The 20,778-nt window shown below is 38.2% G+C and overlaps 1 protein-coding gene across 1 annotated transcript; it reads left to right on the forward strand.

Annotated features, from left to right (window-relative positions):
- The first annotated feature begins 1,104 nt into the window (after positions 1–1,104).
- CLRN1 (clarin 1) lies at positions 1,105–15,862 on the forward strand. Its single transcript, XM_063307888.1, has 3 exons — positions 1,105–1,357; positions 13,340–13,519; positions 15,597–15,862. Exons 1-3 carry the CDS (start codon positions 1,105–1,107, stop codon positions 15,860–15,862), a joined length of 699 nt encoding a protein of 232 aa, XP_063163958.1.
- Positions 15,863–20,778: the final 4,916 nt, after the last annotated feature.

The following is a 20,778-nucleotide window of genomic DNA, read 5'->3' on the forward strand; positions in this document are numbered from 1 at the left end:
GCCATGGCTGAATTATGCCAGAAAAAGAGAATGAAGAAATAACCCGTAGTAATATGTTCTTTGGTACTGAAACATACTTAAACTTTAGAGATGATTTGCCCTGCCCAGAATTTGGAAAACTGTTCTACAAATGCCGGATTTTACATAAATCCATTTCTAAGCACCCTTAAAGAACAGGTGTGTGCTGAACACAATGTTCTACCTAATATGCCACTCTTTCATTCCCAGTGAAAGACTTACAATGAATAAGTAGGAAGTGTATCTAAAAGCCACAAGCTTTGAGTTCAGTTAGTTGATTCCACCGCACAACTGAAAATAGTTAAATTGTTAGTGCTGACTAAAATGGGGTTAGGGGGCAATAAGCAATTCAGTTTACAAATCAGCAGAAGTGGAATATTTTGATGTATATTGATTTAACTAGAAACGGCTTAACTAGAAAGGATGTTTGAATTAGGCCTACCCGATCTTCACTGCAAAGATCTTGACTACCACTAGATGGCAGCACAGAGAGTGTTGTCTGTCTCTTTGCTGCCACCTAGAGGTCATAGGGAATTTTGCTGATAATCCTTGTTTGAAGGAAAGCACTCATCCAGTTGAACAGCTTTGCAACAAGGAGTAGAATAGTCGTTTCCAATTGTCCATTCATTCAAATGCCCAATCTGAGAACAAAATAGAACAGTGCCAGCCTTATTTTAATAATAAAATTAATTAAGCATGCATAATAGACCCTGCATCTTCTGCCTGTATAATTTCTAAGTGATATGCAAAGATAAAATGTTAAAGTCTGAATATTTTTCAGTTGTGTTCACTTTTAAAGTTCTTTCCAATGTAAATTTAACCATTATTTCTCTGCACACAGTTGCTAACTTAATCCAAGAGCCAGGTCTCTTGCTGGAATTTTCAGTTCACCCAATCAGACAAAGGCTATTTAAAAAAAAAAACCAAAGCGGGCACTCATCAAATTACACTGAGGTTTCCATCTGTTATTTTAAACCTTTGTTCTCAAGTAACATTGAGAAGAGATGCTGCAAACCCCCTTTTGCTAAAGGTTTCATTTGAAATTATCGTTTCACATTTTTCTGTATGCTTCATCCAGGATTATATATGCCAGCCCAACAGAAGAAAGTTGTTTTCTGCATAGCTGGTGTGTTCAGTTTTGCTTGTGCTCTGGGCATTGCAGCAGCCATTGGAACTCAGCTATGGATCCAGGGAAAAATTCTCTGCAAAACTGGAGCCCTGCTTGTCAATGCTACTGGCCAGGAATTAGATAAGTTTATTGGTGAAATTCAGTATGGACTATTCTACGGGGAGAGGGTTAGACAATGTGGCCTTGGAGGGAGACCTTTTCAGTTTTCATGTAAGTAACAATGACAATCTGAATTATTTAATGCTTTGTGCATGCTATCATGGTCTGACAGACAAGTAAATGAGCTTTCTCCTATTTCTTCTGAAAGATTTACAAATGGGAAATTCAAAATTATATTGCTGTAACATATATGGGATTATCTTGTGGTTTTTTTATTGACTTCTGTTTGATGTTCTTATACTTTATTATATGTTTGCATAGGATAAGGCAGCCTCAGCCTATGAAGATTTGCATGGAAGTAATGCCAACTTTGTTCCATAGGGTTTATTTTCAGATAAATTTACAGAAGATTGCAACCTTAAATTCTCATATGCTTTTTTTTTCTCCAAGAGAGACCTTTGTCTTCTGTTTTAATCTGCTTAAAATGAGTGGGAAGAAGTGAAAAGAGAACTGGAATGAATCCTTCTTTAGCATCAGTAGATGCAGAAAATGAGAAATAAATAGTGCAATCCTATCTGTGTGCAATTCCATTTACACAGAAAGAAGCCCACTGGTCTAATTGTTCTTAGCCCCATAGATATGTAAATATAATGTGGGGACCCACAAAAAGTCTACCTCATACCCTAACACAGCATAGGTATTTTAAGAAAAAAGCCCAACTGGGTTCCAATAGACTTATTTGTAAACTGGAATACTACCTTAAGTGGAGAAATAAAATGTTGATTGTGCTGCTAATCACTACAGTCCATGATTGGCACAGGAAGAGTTGTGCTTTGTAATTTATCAGTTTATGTTCCACAGCAAAATATTGTTAGGTCTGCCAGTCACACAGTTTATTTGTGTAAGCATCATTCAAATCATGGTTATGTAGACAGCAGCTCAGAACATGTCACCTAACATTTATTTTTTACCAGCAACAATTGGCAGGCAATCTGCAGAGAAACAGTACTGCCTGCCCCAAATAATTTCTGTTGAACTAAAAAATTGGGAGTTTGTTTCCTTCTTGCAGTGATGGTAACCATATTCATTTAAGTTATTGTTGAGAATGGCCTTAATTAATTAAATTCTATGGCAAGCAGTTTGTAAAATTTTTCAGAAAGTTTTCAATATTCCTTTCCTCTGCAGTTTGATGATCTACTTTTCAAATGGCAGCCTACTATGAATTTTGTGATTGATGTTGTAAAATATGAAACTATAGCTGGATGTTGTTTTTATTAAAATTATCCTATTTAACATTCCATCCCCATGAACTGCTATATTAAGGGTATGTGAGATCATTTGGAAGAATGCACTTTCTGAGCCTTACTCTCTTCTGATACAGTTGTGAGAGGATCCTTTTAGATTAATTGGGTTAGTGAAAAAAACACAGATGCACAAGCCACAATTTGAAATTTATTTCAATAATCCACAGTTAAAATTAACTACAGTTTGCTGTGTTTGTATAATACAGCAAACTGTGGTGTATGTAGAGCACAAACATAATCTCCTAATCTTTTCACTGCTATGCCAGAATTCAGACATAGCTTAAATTGAGGCAAACCAACTGAGCTTGCTCTCACAATGCACTGTGGCTCCTAAGATTAAGTGTTTGGTTTTCAGCTATGACAGGTGAAAAGCTTCCTAAGAACTGGCAGTGTTCGTTTCTCGAAATATGAGAGCTTGGTTACTAATTCGTTACATGTAAAATGGTGACCAGTCTGGATTCAGGCAGCATGGTAAGTTTCATGTTTTTGTTAAAGAGCCATGGTGACAAGAATAGAATAGTGATTTGACCGTGCCCCTTAAGCAGATGCTTCACCTACAATGCAAGCATAGCCTCTTTCTTTTCACCCAGCATGGGTCAAAGCAGGTGGTATTACTTTATTTGGACAGAAAAAAAGAAGTCTGGCTGTTACACTGCTACTGTAGTCAAAAGAGATTTTGGTAAATGGGGCAGAAGAGAATTATTCTTCACACGCAGTGCAACTGTGCATGTTTCAGAAATGATTAAGAAATCCTATCTTGCACTGGTATTCACTCAAGTAACTGCTTTCAGATTCCTGTTCAAGGCTGGAAAAAGTGCCACTGCTTTAAGGGTCACATGCACTCTGATAAGTGGATTCCTTAAAGCAGTAGCAACAGCAGCAGCTCCTTTCAACCTCACATGGAAGCTTTAATGCAGAATTACCCAAACTTGGCAACTATAAGATATGTGGACTTCAACTCCCAGAATCCCCTATGCTGGCTGGGGAATTCTGGGAGTTGAAGTCCACACATCTTAAAGTTGCCAAGTTTGGGAAACTTTAATGGAGAGCTGAAAGGTGCTGCTGTTGCACTCAAAGTCCAAAGCATAGCTTCCAAATTGTTTTCAAAGTGAACACAAATCTGCAGCATGCTTCAACAGGGTAGCAATATACAAAGACTAGATTACTTTATTTATAAGGCTGCTGTCCTATGTTCATTGGCCTGAAAGCAAATCCCATTAACCTTAGTGAATTTACTTGATTTTAGTTTATTCAACTAAATAAGCATTAACCTAGGGTTATCACATCTGACCTGCAAAAATCTGGACCATCACTAGATGGTAGTAAAGAGTGTCTTCAGTATCTTCACTGCCATCTAATGGTTGTCTAGATTTTTCCACCGCAGATGTGGGAGCTCTAATAAGCCTACATCATACATTTATTTGCCAAAATATGATACAAACAGGTGAAGGGTGTGGAATGCTTGTTTTCTATGCAACTTTTTGTAGTAGAGGAGAGCTAGTATCTGACCCTGAAGCTAGTAATCCTCAGAATAGATGCTGCTTAGGAGCATTCAGCAGCACCTTGAATTAAATTAGACTGCTAACCCAACTAGCCAAATACTGCCACTACTGACTGGCAGTGGCTGCCCAGATTTCAATGCAAGTTTTTCAGGAGATACCAAAAATTAAGCCTGGGATTTTCTGACTGCAAAACAGGAGTTCCATTATTCAGTTACACCCTTTCAAGTGGAGATGCTAGAGAACAAATTCCTATTGGTAAGGCATACCTGTTGGAAAGAGGCACAAGTCTTTGCAGGAACATGGTGAAGGCTGGACATACTTCTGTCATTCTAAACGAGCAGGAAGTTATTTTCAATAGAATTTCAGGCGAGGAGTGGGGAGGAGTAAAAACAAGTTCTAAACAGGCAAACAGACTATTAAACAACAGCTGAATAAATGTGGGAAAAAATGTTCCTTCCATTTATTTATTTGACTGTATTTCTAAGCAACGCCAGTCCTAATGGACTCTGGGTGGCAAACAGTAAAACAAAACAATACAATAGCAACAGTGCAATTAAAACAAACCACCACTAATACAATAACATTCCTATTAAGGTATGTGCTATTTGGTCTACAACTACTCTCCAAAAGATTGCTGTTTGATGCCTTGGAGACAGTAGCAAATTTCACGTACATGGTCTATTGCATCCACTGAAACGGGTAAGCAACCCCCATGGGTTCTAGGACCCAGTCCTGCCTTTATATGTTACAGCCATGTTTGGGCAGTATACCCTATATGATCAAAGGCTAGAGGGATAAATGAGAAAGCATCCACTCCAAACCTTGACACACTGATTGGATCATTTACAGGAAACTGTGTAAAGCATACAGGTTATGTATGAATGTAATACGTACAAGGTAGTGCATACATGCTTTTGCCAATACATAGACATATGGTGTCAATATTGCACTATAATTCTCCTTTCCCTGGGTTGCATGTACACAACTTGCATTGTCTGTTTTTATACTGAAAACAGGAGTTTGTACTGATGTCCTCGGCAGCAGGAAAGTGCACTGCAATTAATCTATGGACAGCAGAAAGCAGTGATGGTATAAAATAGCGGTAGCATTTTTTCTTGGATGCCCTTTTTACTGATTTGCTTTTATGCACTGTGGTCCTACAGTAGCTTTAAAGCAGCTAATTCCTATGAAAGGTTTAATCCACACACTTTTTATCATTGTTTGCAGCACCACTCACACAAACTCTCTTTAAGTCACAAAAATGTCCCTGGTGAGGGTGTTGTTTATTCGTTTAGTCACTTCCAATTTGAGTAATTCCCTTACCTTTCCTGGCAATGCTTTCAGAATTTTCCCCAGAAACTGTATTTCTCTTTAGAAATGTTTGTGTCTCCTAATTGTTGCAATATTCTTTCAAGTCCATTCTCAGTCAGAGCTGGGTTTTCTAAGAGGGAGGGAGGTCCTTGTTGTTTATTTGTTCAGTCGCTTCCGACTCTTCGTGACTTCATGGACCAGCCCACGCCAGAGCTTCCTGTCGGTCGTCAACACCCCCAGCTCCCCCAGGGACGAGTCCGTCACCTCTAGAGTATCATCCATCCACCTTGCCCTTGGTCGGCCCCTCTTCCTTTTTCCCTCCACTCTCCCTAGCATCAACATCTTCTCCAGGGTGTCTTGTCTTCTCATGATGTGGCCAAAGTATTTCAGTTTTGCCTTTAATATCATTCCCTCAAGTGAGCAGTCTGGCTTTATTTCCTGGAGGATGGACTGGCTTGATCTTCTTGCAGTCCAAGCCACTCTCAGAATTTTCCTCCAACACCACAGTTCAAAAGCATCAATCTTCCTTCTCTCAGCCTTCCTTATGGTCCAGCTCTCACAGCCATATGTTACTACGGGGAACACCATTGCTTTAACTATGCGGACCTTTGTTGTCAGTGTGATGTCTCTGCTCTTAACTATTTTATTGAGATTTGTCATTGCTCTCCTCCCAAGGATTAAGCGTCTTCTGATTTCCTGACTGCAGTCAGCATCTGCAGTAATCTTCGCACCTAGAAATACAAAGTCTTTCACTGCTTCTACATTTTCTCCCTCTATTTGCCAGTTCTCAATCAAGCTGGTTGCCATAATCTTGGTTTTTTTGAGGTTTAGCTGCAAGCCAGCTTTTGCACTTTCTTCTTTCCCCTTCATCATAAGGCTCCTCAGTTCCTCTTCGCTTTCAGCCATCAAAGTGGTATCATCTGCATATCTGAGATTGTTAATGTTTCTTCCAGCAATTTTAACTCCAGCCTTGGATTCCTCAAGCCCAGCATGTTGCATGATGTGTTCTGCGTACAAGTTGAATAGGTAGGGTGAGAATATATAGCCCCGCCGTACTCCTTTCCCAATCTTAAACCAGTCCGTTGTTCCGTGGTCTGTTCTTACTGTTGCTGCTTGGTCGTTATACAGATTCTTCAGGAGGCAGACAAGATGACTTGGTATCCCCATACCACTAAGAACTTGCCACAATTTGTTGTGGTCCACACAGTCAAGGACTTTAGAATAGTCAATAAAACAGAAATAGATGTTTTTCTGAAACTCTCTGGCTTTTTCCATTATCCAGCGGATATTGACAATTTGGTCCCTAGTTCCTCTGCCTTTTCTAAACCCACCTTGTACATCTGGCAATTCTCGCTCCATGAATTGCTGAAGTCTACCTTGCAGGATCTTGAGCATTACCTTACTGGCATGTGAAATGAGTGCCACTGTTCGATAGTTTGAACATTCTTTAGTGTTTCCCTTTTTTGGTATGGGGATATAAGTTGATTTTTTCCAGTCTGATGGCCATTCTTGTGTTTTCCAAATTTGCTGGCATATAGCATGCATTACCTTGACCGCATCATCTCGCAAGATTTTGAACAGTTCAGCTGGGATGCCGTCGTCTCCTGCTGCCTTGTTATTAGCAATGCTTCTTAAGGCCCATTCAACCTTACCCTTCAGGATGTCTGGCTCTAGCTCACTGACCACACCGTCAAAGCTATCCCCGATATTGTTATCCTTCCTATACAGGTCTTCTGTTTATTCTTGCCACCTTTTCTTGATCTCTTCTTCTTCTGTTAGGTCCTTGCCATCTTTGTTTTTGATCATACCCATTTTTCCCTGGAATTTACCTCCGATGTTTCTAATTTTCTGGAAGAGGTCTCTTGTCCTTCCTATTCTATTGTCTTCTTCCACTTCCATGCATTGCTTGTTTAAAAATAATTCCTTATCTCTTCTGGCTAACCTCTGGAATTTTGCATTTAATTGGGCATATCTCCCCCTATCACTGTTGCCTTTTGCTTTCCTTCTTTCTTGGGCTACTTCTAGTGTCTCAGCAGACAGCCATTTTGCCTTCTTGGTTTTCTCTTTCTTTGGGATGTATTTTGTTGCCCCTCCTGAACAATGTTGCGAACTTCTGTCCATAGTTCTTCTGGGACCCTATCTACTAAGTCCAGTCCCTTAAATCTGTTCTTTACCTCCACTGCATATTCCTTAGGAATATTAGTGAGCTCATATCTAGCTAATCTCTAATCTAATCCCTAATCTCTTTAGTCTGAACCTAAATTGTGCAAGAAGAAGTTTCTGATCGGAACTACAGTCAGCTCCGGGTCTTGTTTTAACCGACTGTATAGATGTCCACCACCTTTGGCTGCAAAGGATGTAGTCAATCTGATTTTGGTGTTGTCCATCTGGGGAAGTCCATGTATAAAGCCATCTCTTAGGTTGTTGGAAGAGAGTGTTTGTTATGCAGAGTGAGTTGTCTTGGCAAAATTCTATCAGCCTATGTCCTGCTTCGTTTTGTTCTCCCAGGCCATGCTTACCTGTAATTCCAGGTGTCATTTGACTGCACACCTTAGCATTCCAGTCTCCTGTGATGAAAATAACATCTCTTTTAGGTGTGTTGTCCAGTACGTGCTGCAGTTCCTCATAGAACTGCTCTACTTCAGCTTCTTCAGCATCTGTGGTTGGGGCATCTATTTGGATCACTGTGATTTTAGATGGCTTGCCCTGAATTCGAATTGAGATCATTCTATCATTTTTTGGATTGTATCCAAGCACTGCTTTAGCCACTTTACTATTAATTATGAAGGCTACTCCATTTCTTCTGTGGTCCTCTTGTCCACAGTAGTAGATCTGGTGGTCATTTGATGTGAAGTGGCCCATTCCAGGCCATTTGAGTTCACTGACACCCAGAATGTCTATCTTTAATCTTGACATCTCACCAATAACCACATCCAATTTGCCCTGGCTCATAGATCTTACATTCCAGGTTCCAATGGTGTGTAGATCCTTAGAACATCGGATTCGCCGTTCACCACCAGCACCATCGGCTGCTAGCCATCCTTTCAGCTTTGAGCTAGCTGCGTCATCACGTCTGAGGCTAGTTGAACTCATCCTCTGTTCCTCCCCAGTAGCATTTTGACCATCTTCCGACCTGGGGGTCTCATCTTCCGATGGTATATCAACATATCTCTGGTTGTACTGATCCATTTAGTTTTCACGGCAAGAATACTGGGGTGGGTTGCCATTACCTTCTCCAGGGATTGCATACCTCTCTGTCATGACCTTCCTGTCTTGGGTGGCCCTTCACGATTTAGCTCATGGCATCATTGAGGTGCTCAAGCTCCAGCACCACAACAAGGTAACAATCCTTTGCTGAAGATGGTACTATATACTAGCTATGTTTGCATTTTAATGCATTGAGACCCAGTGTGTCATGCCTGAGAAGAAAAATTAAATCATCTGCCTTGTTTTAGGCCTATATCTGCTCGCAATTAAATATTTTTCCTACTAACCACTATCTATCTATCTATCTTGTAAAATGAATTTGCTCTGCCTGTAAAATTCATGCAGGCTCAGAGAAAGCCTTCTGCTTCATTTCCTCTGATTCTTGTTAGTTTCTGGGTCAGCAGTTCATTTTCTAAAGGCCATCAGCATTCAGATTTATTCCTCATCTTGAAAGGTGGCTTTGCTTCTAAGGCGACATTGTTGCAGGATTATATTTTATTAGATGGTCAGCTATAAATTTTAATGATATATAAAAAATTATGAATGTAGCTATGGAGGGAAATATGTGGTGCAATCAAGAGATTAGTGTGGCATGACATAAAGCACAAGAATAACAGTTTGCAATTACTTACTTGAAACGTTCTAACAACTACCAAAAAAAATCAACATTTTGTGATTTACAACCTGTGTAAATTATGCACATTTTTTGCACAATATGCAGTGTAGTTTGAAATGAGTTTATTCATGATTACCACTAGGTTTACTCGCTAGTGTAACCTTCCATAATCTGGGAACCTCTTTATTTATTAACTAAATTTATATGCTGCTTCAATTGTGTGATAAGACTACAGATCCCACAATGTGTGATCAACTAAATACTTGCTAGGTATTGTGGGAGAAAGTCCAAACACATTTAGAGGGTGCCAGATTTGTGAAGTCTACCACAGTTATTGAAGGCAAGTTTTCAGCTACAGTAAGTGTTGCTGTTTTGTGCATTCTGCAACATAGAGCTCATCATTGAGTTCAGTGGGACTTATTCCAAAATAAATTAGAATGGGACAGTTCACTGAAATTCCTAACATTATCACAATCAGTGTAAATCTTCAGATATCCCTCTAAAGTAGGGTATTTTCATAGCCATAAGCTTCAAAACTAAATGCCTTAGACATTTGATTAACTAAATTTTTGAACAATTATCCTTTATAAAGTGGAACCCATGGCCACCCTAACTACCCTTGAAAGCAGTAAAACTGCTGAAACCAGGGAAGACCAGTGGGAACAAATATCACTGTCTCCAAAGTTTTGTCTACCATCAGCAATAGCCTCTTTACTCAATTGCCTTATTTCCAGATAAGTGTGGATAGGCATATTTACAGTTCCAAAATCTTGTGGTTAAATAAAATTCACCAGTTTTTATTAAGTAAATTGAGGGATACTTTTAATTCCAGGAATGTTTATTCTTATCCAGAATAGATAAATCCCATGGCTTTATTTATTTCTGCTAGTCTACATACCTTGGTCAGCTATTGAATGCAGAAGTGGTAGGATAGCACCTGTCTTATTCACTTGGCATTTTATTACTGTTATGCAAGTCAAAGTAATTCACAATTCTCTTAGCATTTTTTTAATGTTGTAAAAGGAGAGAAATATTTATTTAAAGAATATGCTGCCCTTCTGGCTAAAATAAATCTCCCAGAGACTTACAAATCAGACAAGAAAAAAGAGCAACAGAAACAATTTTCAGAACAGATTCAAAACAAGAGATTGTGTGAAAAAGAAACAAAATGGTGTTACATAAACCTTTTGGGGAAAGAGCATACCTGAAAAGACTGTTTCTTCACTTAGCACCTGTCTTGCCTCAGGAAGGGCAGAAGTTGGAGACAAAGTTCTGATAATAATCTGACATGTTCAGCCAGGCTTGTCCTGGAAGACATTGTCCTTCTGATATCTGGATCCAAAATTACACAGATTTTAGAGATTAAGATCAGGACAGGACATTGAATTGTGCTTGTAAATGAAAAAGTAATTAAAATGTTTTTACACCAGTATGTCCAAACCTCCTGAGCAATGATCTGATTTGCAACATTGAAGACTAGAACCTCATTTCAAAGACAGTGAATGTTCTAGGAATCTGCATCCTAAGCTCAACAGCCATCTACTCCACCACCAGTCCACCGGAGAATTATAGTATTAAGATAATGTGTGTGAATCTTGACCCAGTGGACTGAATTAGAGAGTTCAAATGGAGTTGCTTATAATTTATATTATACATGCTACATAAATTTATTTGCAGTACCTACATTGCTTTTTCTCAGCATGTTTTAACTACAGCCAAGCAGTTCTAAGGAGTTATTAGCACCAGTTTAATCATACCCCTGTGGACTAGGAGCAGTTATCTTGTATTCTACAAATCATTCTAAAATATCTGTTGTGGCTAACTCAGCAGAAGTATTTAAAAATCAGTAGAAAGATTAACCCACAAACTATTCTGCCTAAGTAGTTATCTATTTGTACACTGCCTTTAGAGGCTTTGTGTGACAATATACAAATATTTTAGATAAACAGTGCATTTGCTTTTTGTCTATGATTATATATTTAATAAGTCTGAACCAAACCAAGACATGATTCACAAAAAGTCACCATCTGTGAAATGCATTCTATATTTAAATCATTTGGAAATTAAACTATACTCATTCTGATGAGATGGTTACTAAGTGTCCTCAGAAAAATGCTGCCTCCTACTATTTTGCTTCAATATCTTCTGCCTTTTTAAGATGCTTCCAGCAGAAGTTAGTCATTCTATGCATAATTTATTTCAGTCATGGTTTGTGGAATAAGCCTTAATAGCCTAGTTAAATAGTATTAACTAGGCTGATTCACTTTGTAAAGTGAATTTGTAAACCACAAATCATGGCTTATAAATACTGTGGCTGGGTTTACTCTGTCCCAAGCTAAAATCAAATCAAACATTATGGTTTAGTATAATGTGGAAACTTGGCCATTCTATCTTTCCCTCCTTAATGGGTTTTTTTGTGTGGAATGAAAAATTAAGAAATAATTGGGGAAAAACTTGGGAGAGTTAGCAGTGAATTTCCATAGATCCTAGAAAATCAAGTGAATAAATGAGGCCAAGTGAATAATAAAAGCTTTAGACACATTGTTAAGTGGGTGATTTGTTGCTAACAGAAGTCATCCTGCTTTCTAGATATTCCCTGTTGCCTGCAATCCATTCACTCTAGTTACTCATTTCCTGCTTCAAGCCATCATTGAAAAAAGGGCTTATATCAAATTGTAATGTTGAACAAACAAAACTTTGGAAGAAGGATCATCATTGGTCTAGTTTATACATTTTATATGTCTGCACTTTATGTAAATTTGATGGTTTCTTTTCTCTGTGGGATTTCCCTCATGAATGAAATTGCTCATGGAAACCTGGCATAGATAAGTGCAGGGTTATGGCAGCCAATTGCCATGTGCAAAGCCACAATGAGGACTTGGCTTGGTGTTTCTGACATCTTCATGCCATTTCCTTTTTATTTTCCATTCAGAATGACCAATCAGTAAGTGGCCTGAGAAGGAGGAGCTTCTTTTTTCTGTAAGTTTCTGTAAAAATTGAGAATCAGGAAGGAAGAGTACAAGTAAATGCTTAGTGGTGTCAGCATTAAAGAGTGGGTGAGCTTATACAGAGAGCTATCTCCATTATCAGTAACAAGAAATAATATTTTTTGGGGGACTGTATGTTAAAATTGCTTCCAGCACAGCAGGGGCTGCCCATTTTCAGGCTGATTCACTTTGAGGTTTACTAAGTAACGGAGAGTAACCTGGAGAAAATAAATAATGCTGTCCACGTATGGCTGTGTTGGTTAAGAATCCTTCAGACTGAAGTTGGGCCCTTCTGGAGGGCACCAGGTTAGGAAATGCAGGAAATGCATGTGAATCCTGATTGATGTGCCTCAGTCAGTGTCATGTTCACCGTTTCAATGTGCCTGGTACATCGTAACGCCTCGCATGCCATTTCCTTGGAGGGGGTTACTCTCAAGAGCGGGTGGCTAATTCCACTCTACTGAGGTGTTATCTCTTGGCTGCTGTATTGGAATGTGTTTGGGTTAGGTCATGGATTCAAGGTTGCTTTCCCAGGCTGAGGCTAACGGTTTCCAGCACCTGGGAAGGGGTGGTTGCTATGGCCGGGCAATGGAGGGGTTGCTCCTCAAGCAAGGGGATTTAGTTTGTATTTTCACGCACTTTTGCTCATTCTCAGCTTTCTCTGTATTTGCCATAATTCCCTCAATAAATCAGATTTCATTTAAGCCACTTCTTGTGAGTCTGAGTGCTTGGGGTGGGCAACCATTACAGTCAGGTTTGAATATGTGAGCTTTACTCCAGTGATGAAACAAAACCAAGATAAATTATGACAAACTACATCTAAGTTGCAAAGCCCAACCATATTTTACTTCTCAGAAAATGGATATGTATTAAAACATAAATGTTGACAACATGTCCTCCATTGTATCAGTTTTACTATTTTCATACGATTCTTTGTTTTATCTATACTTCTTTTAATTTCAATCCTCATTCATAAATAAGTTATAAAAACTCTTGCCCTGTTTATCAAGATTTCTGTAACATTGGCAGTAATACCCTGTTCCAGGCATTTAGAGATGCCTCAGTGATTGTGGCAAACACATAGTGATAGATAGATAAATAAATGAATGTTTTTTTCTGTTTGTTTTTCCAGATGTTATAAATAAATTCTTTTCCTGCTTTGTTAGTTTTTCCAGATTTATTCAAAATTATGCCTGCAAGTATCCATGTAAGCATCATCCTCTTTTGCTTGGCACTGTTTGCGTTTGCACTGATTTCAACAGGCTTCTTCATGTACAATGCATTTGGCAGTCCTTATGAAACACTGCATGGTCCTTTAGGACTCTACCTGTGGAGCTTCATTTCAGGTAAGTCCTATTATACTTCCTCATGTAGAGAACTCTCTATAAATGTATTTACCAGAATCAGTAAGATGAACTGCTGAACAGTTAGTCAAAGTATGTTCCACAAACTTTTTTTTTTCTGGTTATTCATTTTTTTTACATGGAAAAAGACAAACGTACTGATTTTTCTTCTTTTTAAACTGATGTTTTCTACTCAATATGTTGTCATCATATGCAATCTAATTTGGTATCTTCTACATTTGTTGGGTTACAACCTCAGCATCCCCATCTAGCATGAGCAGTGATCTTTTTTTCTTTTCTTTTCTTTTCCTTCCTTTTTTTTTTCTTTTGACAGTCTTAGTGGATTAAAATAGTGGCCAGACCCTCAAGTATCAGCTAAGGACTGTGCTTGTGTTTTGGGGTTCTGGCAACTGCCTAAGAATGACTGGTCCTGAACACTGGCCCCCACCATAGCTGTGCTGGAACCTATGATTTTGGGGTGCTATAAATATTGAAAATAGCTATAAAAAGGACACTACAATGTTACATATGGTATTATATTGAAATATATATTTATACCCAGCCATTTTACAAAATGAAGAAATAGAATAGCTTATGTAAAACTGACAAAATACAAAACTAAACTAAACACAGAAGTAACTACAAACTAGCAAGCAAAATCCAACTTGAATTTAAAAGAAACAGTAGTTTAAAACAGCTCCGAAATATATAACTTCAAACCTCTAAGGTTAAATAAAACCATTTTCATTATTGAAACTCTCTAGCACAGCCTTTCTCAACCTTTGACCCTGGAGGAACCCTTGAAATATTTTTCAGGTCTCGAGGAACCCCTGCACTTTCAGGCTCAAATATAGGCCAGAAATTACACAATTATTATATTTGTTTCATGGGTAGGCCTGTATATATGCATTAACAGTGTTCTTAAATGAAAAATAAAGAATGAAACTTAACTCTTTATTGTGAAGTTGCCTGAATTTGAAATCATTTTTTAAATAAATCGTGACCTCCCAGGGAACCCCTAGTGACCTCTTGCGGAACCCTGGGGTGCCACAGAACCCTGGTTGAGAAGCCCTGCTCTAGCACCTGCTTCAGGAAGCACATATAGATTATGGGTCTTGCACATCTCTATATGGAAATTGGAAGGCTGCCCACTTCCGTTACAACCAGGCACAATTCTGTGACTGACTGTGGATGATGTTACTACTGTCTGTTCCTCACCATGTTCTGAATATTTTCTAAGTGAGGTCCTTCATTCCCTGTGCATGTAAATCCTTGGGCATACATGTGTACAGCCAGGAGTCAATCTAAGACAAGAGTAGGGGTGGGAGATGTTTCTCTTCATTTATTGCTAAACCAGATGCCTATCCTACATTTTGGGCCAAGTTGCACTGCTGGAAGTTGTAAGCAGCATCTAGAGGGTGACAAATTCCTCACCACTTTTCTGAAGAATCTTTGAGCAGAAATATGGTGCATACATAGCACGTCACCTCCTAGTGTTTGCTATTTGGAGAAATAGCTATTTATGACTCTCTCAGGCAATGGGGAATAGAATTAGCTCAACAAGCACACTTGCTTTATAAGCAGTGGGAAAGAATTAACTCAACAAATATTACCATTCAAACAGATTAATATGTTTTATTTTTCACACACAAACAAAAAGACTTGGGGGAGCTTTGTTTAATTTCCAAAGACGAAAATAGCTAGAGTTAGCATGTTCACCCTTTAATACATAGATTGGAACACTAATTTTAATCTGAGAAAGTACCAAATAAAGCAAGAAAGGAGATGTGAGAGAACTATCAGACCAGTTTGGAAGGCTACACAGTCCAGGTGAAACTCAGCTGAGTTATGGATTTTAAACTGATAAACTTAGACATAAGATGAGGAAGAAATGTAACAAAAGCAAGTTATAATTATCTGTTCTTATCAGTCATTGGATTCAACTGGGACCCAACCTATTAGAGAAGAAAATCGGCAGGAGAGCTAATTTATAAATGTTGAAGTGCAACAACAACAAATGTTTCAGAATTAGATTGAAAAACTGACCAAACATTAATTTTGCATTTCTTTTTTTTTTCAGTTTCTTGTGGCTTTCTTATTTTGATACTCTTTTCTTCAGAAGTGAAAATCCACCACCTCTCAGAGAAAATAGCTAATTATAAAGAAGGAAGTTTTATTTTTAAAACTCACAGCGAGCAGTTTGCAAAATCATTCTGGATCATCCTGGTGTGCTCATTAGTACACTTTATGAACATTCTGCTTATACGCTTGGCTGGATTTGAGTTTCCTTTTTCAAAATCAAAAGGTTCTGAGGCACCAAATGGAGCAATGGATCTAATGTACTAGACATACTTTAAATCTTGATTTATACAAATAATTCATCTTGGCCTTTCCCAGAAGATACAAAATATACAAGTATTTAAAAGGTTGGTTTTTACAAGTGTATTTTGAGGCAGAAACATATAAAATATATCAGAATGTATTACGGGCTTTATTCAGTATGAGTTATATTATTTTCATTAAACTATAACTTTTCAGCACAGCAATACTGGGTTTCAAAAAGAATGTGAAACAGTTCACCCAAACCTGCAACAATCCATGATAACAGAACCTGTTTGTTTTCTATTTGCAAATTATGTTGGATAGTGTTTGCTTAGAGGTTATGTCAATCCATACTTTGAAACACATTTGAAGTATGTGCAGCCATCTCTTTTTTTATTTCAAAGAACTAATGACTAAAAAGTTAAAACTGAAAACATCTCATCATAAACCATCATTTCCCTCTTACTTTCCCAGAGTCCCTCTTTTGGGGGAGATGGGTGGTAATTAAATTTGAATAATAAATAAATAAAGTAAATAAATAATTTCAGCAGCAGGACAACTATTCCTATCTATAAAAAATTGATCTGCTGAAATGGTGATTCAAGAGATGAAAAATTGCATGCAAAATCAAGAATGAGTCAACATTTCCGGTAGAAATGAAAGATGACAATTTGAAATCATATATAATAGTTGGCATCCAGTATTTTCATCTCACCTCAAAGGAATTTCTCACAATAGTTCCACTCAGTAAACAAGCTGCTTGAGAACTATAGAAAGTTTACTCACAAAAGGACCCATTCTACAGGTCTCCAGCAGCTTCTGTTTACTGAGTGGAACTATTGTGTGCCATCTTGTATTATTTCTTTATAGAGCATTGATTCATAACAGAAATGCCTTTCTGTGAACTACCAAAGATGCTGCTTACTGTTGCTTCTGTTTAATGTCATATTTGAGAACATTGGGCCCAGATACAGTAAACTTTGCATAATGTTGTAATATTTTTCCTCTGGGTTTGTTTATTAAAGTGTTTTTGTTTTCACTGTTATACCTTTTAGTTTCAGGTATGATTCTTCTCATATGGAATCTTATGCTTCAAATGTTAAATAAATACTATCAGTTATGTCTTATAGTTTCAAGTAATTGTCAATGGGAGGAATGCTCAAAACAGAAGAAAATAAAGTATCTATGTAGGAACTTATTCTAACTCATTTGAAAGCTTATTATTCTGTGTCACGAGAGTGAGGAAATGTTTGGCCATTATGTCCCTGATTTTTTTTATCATTATTTTCCTGCTTATTTATCTTCACCTTTACAAGTTTTAGTTCCAATAGTTGGTGCTATTCTGTTAATGCATAGATGCCATTTTCACATATCATTGTGTATCATTTTATTTCTTCCCCCAGCATATTCCAGTATCAGAAAATCACCAGGCTGTAAAGCCTTGTGGTTTGGGGGAAAGAATTTAGCTATATGTGATTTCAGGATGTTTATCTTGTAGGAAACTTTCTAAATACCATTGGTCTGAACAGCCAGGTAGCCTGTGTATTAAGAGTGGGATTACTTGAGAGCACAATTCCTTATAAAATCTGCATCTCAGGAAGACGTGTTCTAAGGTTTTCATTTCATCAGAGAGGCATCTTCTGTGTGAAAAGGGTGTCTGATTGCAAGCACCATCCATGATTGCAGAGGGAAGGGCACTGAAGGGCATGATCTAAAGAAGATCTAGTGATATCTGGGATAGGATAACTGTAAGTAATGTGCTGGTTTCAGTTTCCTTATTTTGTTATAAAGTCAGTATCACCTTGGAGCAGCAGCAAAGTTATTCTGGAGTTCCATATCTTCTAGTCCTTAATAGCCTCCTTTGCTTTATCAATCTCATATTTAAAAGGATATTAAGAGACATACCCAAATGGAACAGTTGGCTGGCTACTCTTCTGCACCATTTGCATTGGAAGATATCCCATGCTAAAAAGGGCAGGGGCCCTAAAGGAGATACAGTAAATTAATTTTGAGCCAGTAAGATGCAATTAATTACCAGGCCTTAATTTCTATGCTAGGTAGCCTGGTCTCCAGTCTAGGTAAAGCTTTAAGGACACATCTTGGCATAGAAACTATGACTCTCTGAAAACACACCTGAATTCTTTTATAGAAATGAAAATTTCTACAGGGTGCAGTTACATACCCATACAGAAGCTGTGCCACTGTCCTCACAATGAACAGCTGAGTAGCTGCAGGTATGAAATACCCATCCTGATTCCTGACGAATCTTAAAATGGCTGCCATACTTCTCTGGGTAATGTAAGTGGCATACTTGATGTGTGCCATTTGGTGTCTGGAAGCTTGAAAAATTACCCCTATGTACTTGAAGCAGATGAATTAAATCTTTATTATAGTCATAGACCAAGATCCAGTTTGGTCTAGTGGTTAAGGCAACAGGCTAGAAACCAGGAGACTGAAAGTTCTAGTCCTGCCTTAGGCATGAAAGCCGGCTGGGTGACCTTGGGCCAGTCATTCTCGCTCAGCCCAACCCACCTCACAGGGTTGTTGTTGTGTGGAAAATAGGAGGAGGAAGGAGTATTTGGTATGTTTACCACCTTGAGTTATTTATAAAAATAATAAAGGTGAGATAGACAATAAATAAATAAATAACATAAAGCAGCTGACTTGTTCTTCTACTGGATGTCTATCTACGAGCCAGTTATATTGGGGAGGGGTGCTATTTTCATTTTTTGATGGTTTATAGTTTACTGCTCTTCAGTGCAAAATTGAGTACAATAAGGACCCTTCTAAGTCTGACTTGGGTCAAAGAGGATTGCTGCATCACCCACAACAAAATAATAAAATGGGGAGATGTTCACCCACTGTTTTGGAAGCATGTTGATCACAGTCTCTCATACAACTAACCAACCCAATAACACAGCAAAAGGCGTGAAATAGGGTTGTATTTTGGCTCCACATTTATTTAACATCTACATCAATTATCTAATAAAAACTGGGAACCACCTTTCAGTCTAACAGAATGTGTGAACTCCACCCATATATTCAGTTTTGTGGTTCAGTATAAGCAGTCAGGTTATTGATTAAACCACTGTTAATTGTGAGTAAGTACATCATACAAATATAAGCAATGCAGTTTGCTTGGTGTGGAATCAGGTGGTACCAAATCAAATAAATAAGTAAAGAAAATGGTGCATCTTGGTCAAAGACATAAATTCACATTTTCTAAGAGTAAACTGGTAGTCCAATTGTGTTATCAAGTGGGTGAAACTCTCATGGTCATCCTTCAAGAGTCCTTGGTATATTCCAGCCTTGCAAATAAACCCACAAAAATATTATTAGTTTGCTCTTTACTCATATGAATAGCAAAAGAGTGACTCTTTATAAAAAAAAGTAGGCTAATAAAAATGTTGTTTGTCCCCAACCTGGCAATATGGAAATAGCGTCATGTCAAAGTGACCTTTCTCCAGCTGCTCACTGACACCGCAGTCCCAACATATCTAGCACTTTTCAGTGGTCAAATCAGAGAAGACCTTCTTCACTTGGGTGTTATGGATTTAGACTAAGAATGCTAGGAAATCTAAGGGGATCTCAGGCTGAGAATCCTATTAAGTCATTATCTGCAATAAATGGAAGTCAGATACATTTTTGGGCTGGAAGGTCCTGTGGCAACTGCAGGAAAAAAAAAAGTGGTGGACTTTTCAAAAAGCAAATTCAATTCTGGGGTTCTGAGAAGGATTACTCTGGCCAAAATAGAAAAACCTAGGTATTGCTTCAGGATAGTGTTGGGCTTGTCTCTTTCCTTAGGATTCCTGCAGGATTGCCAGTTATAACTTGTAACATCATTCAAGAATTTCTAAAACCAGGGGTACTGTCCAGGGTCCTGAACCTTTCCAGTCCAGTTTTGCATCAGTCACCCAACTTGCTCCCTTTCTTGAGCTATTCCCACAAAACCCTGGAAATGAAGTTATTGTATCAGAATAAGGTAGAAAGTCCATGGTTTTGCCCAATTTAGTAGAGATGGGAGTTAGGACTTTATAATGAGGGGATTAAAAACCTCTTATCTCTCTTCTATTCATTCAAGTTTTGCCATTTTCCCATAGCTAACGTTAGAACAACAAAAAAAATCAATCCTGTGAGAAAGTTGTGTTTTAGAGAATCTTCTCACCCATTATTGTCCCATCTCATTAGGCTTATTACTGAATCAGAAGCACTATACTGATAGCAGAGCCTTAAAACAGATTTATTATCTTGGATTAGAGCTGAGGGGTGCTCTTTTTCTACTGAGGGTTGATTTCCCAGAGGATAGATTTGCTTATGATCACATCACATGTCAAAAGTGTGTAAGGCTGAAACAAAGTGGAACTAGAATATGAAACAGTGGGAGCATCATTCTCTCCTTTTTGGAATCCTCTTTCCTTTCCTCTTTTTCTATAGCAGGCCAAGATAAAATACGTTGCTTTAGCCTGTGGCTAGAATTGTTTCTTTGTAAAGAGTTTTTGCTAAGTGCCACATAACTTAGCCCAAATATCACATGTAGTCCTAAAGTAGTAGGTTGACCACCTTTGGATTGGAGGTTCGACTGTAGCAGCTACCTTCAAATCCATATATCCCTGCAGTGACCACTGGTTTATCTGTGAGTGGCAGCAGTCACTGGGAAGTTAGCCCATTTGTTAAATTTCCTACAGTTCTTCAAACAGCTGACACTGTGTCTCTTCATGTAGTTTGAAAAAACAAAGCTTGCTTGCAAGCTAGCATTCCCTGGGCAGCAGCCAGCAAGCCAATTCATTAGTGTAACGATTGCAAGTAATCTAAGCAAGACTTATGGAATTCACATTTAGAAAGCTTAGTGTACAGCTTAGCGTTTCGGAGCTTGGTGAGAACCTGTGTAAGGAGCTTTTCGTGCTCCTTCTCCGTTTTGGTGTAGATGAGAACATCATCCA

Source organism: Candoia aspera, chromosome 6, assembly GCF_035149785.1.
Source record: "Candoia aspera isolate rCanAsp1 chromosome 6, rCanAsp1.hap2, whole genome shotgun sequence".
Lineage (NCBI taxonomy): Eukaryota > Metazoa > Chordata > Lepidosauria > Squamata > Boidae > Candoia > Candoia aspera.

Bases quoted from the DNA above. Each gene is read 5' to 3' on its own strand.
- CLRN1 (XM_063307888.1), top strand. From the start codon at position 1,105: ATGCCAGCCCAACAGAAGAAAGTTGTTTTCTGCATAGCTGGTGTGTTC. The intron at 1,358-13,339 runs GTAAGTAACAAT...CTGCTTTGTTAG, and splicing joins GAGACCTTTTCAGTTTTCAT to TTTTTCCAGATTTATTCAAA. The intron at 13,520-15,596 runs GTAAGTCCTATT...TTTTTTTTTCAG, and splicing joins CCTGTGGAGCTTCATTTCAG to TTTCTTGTGGCTTTCTTATT.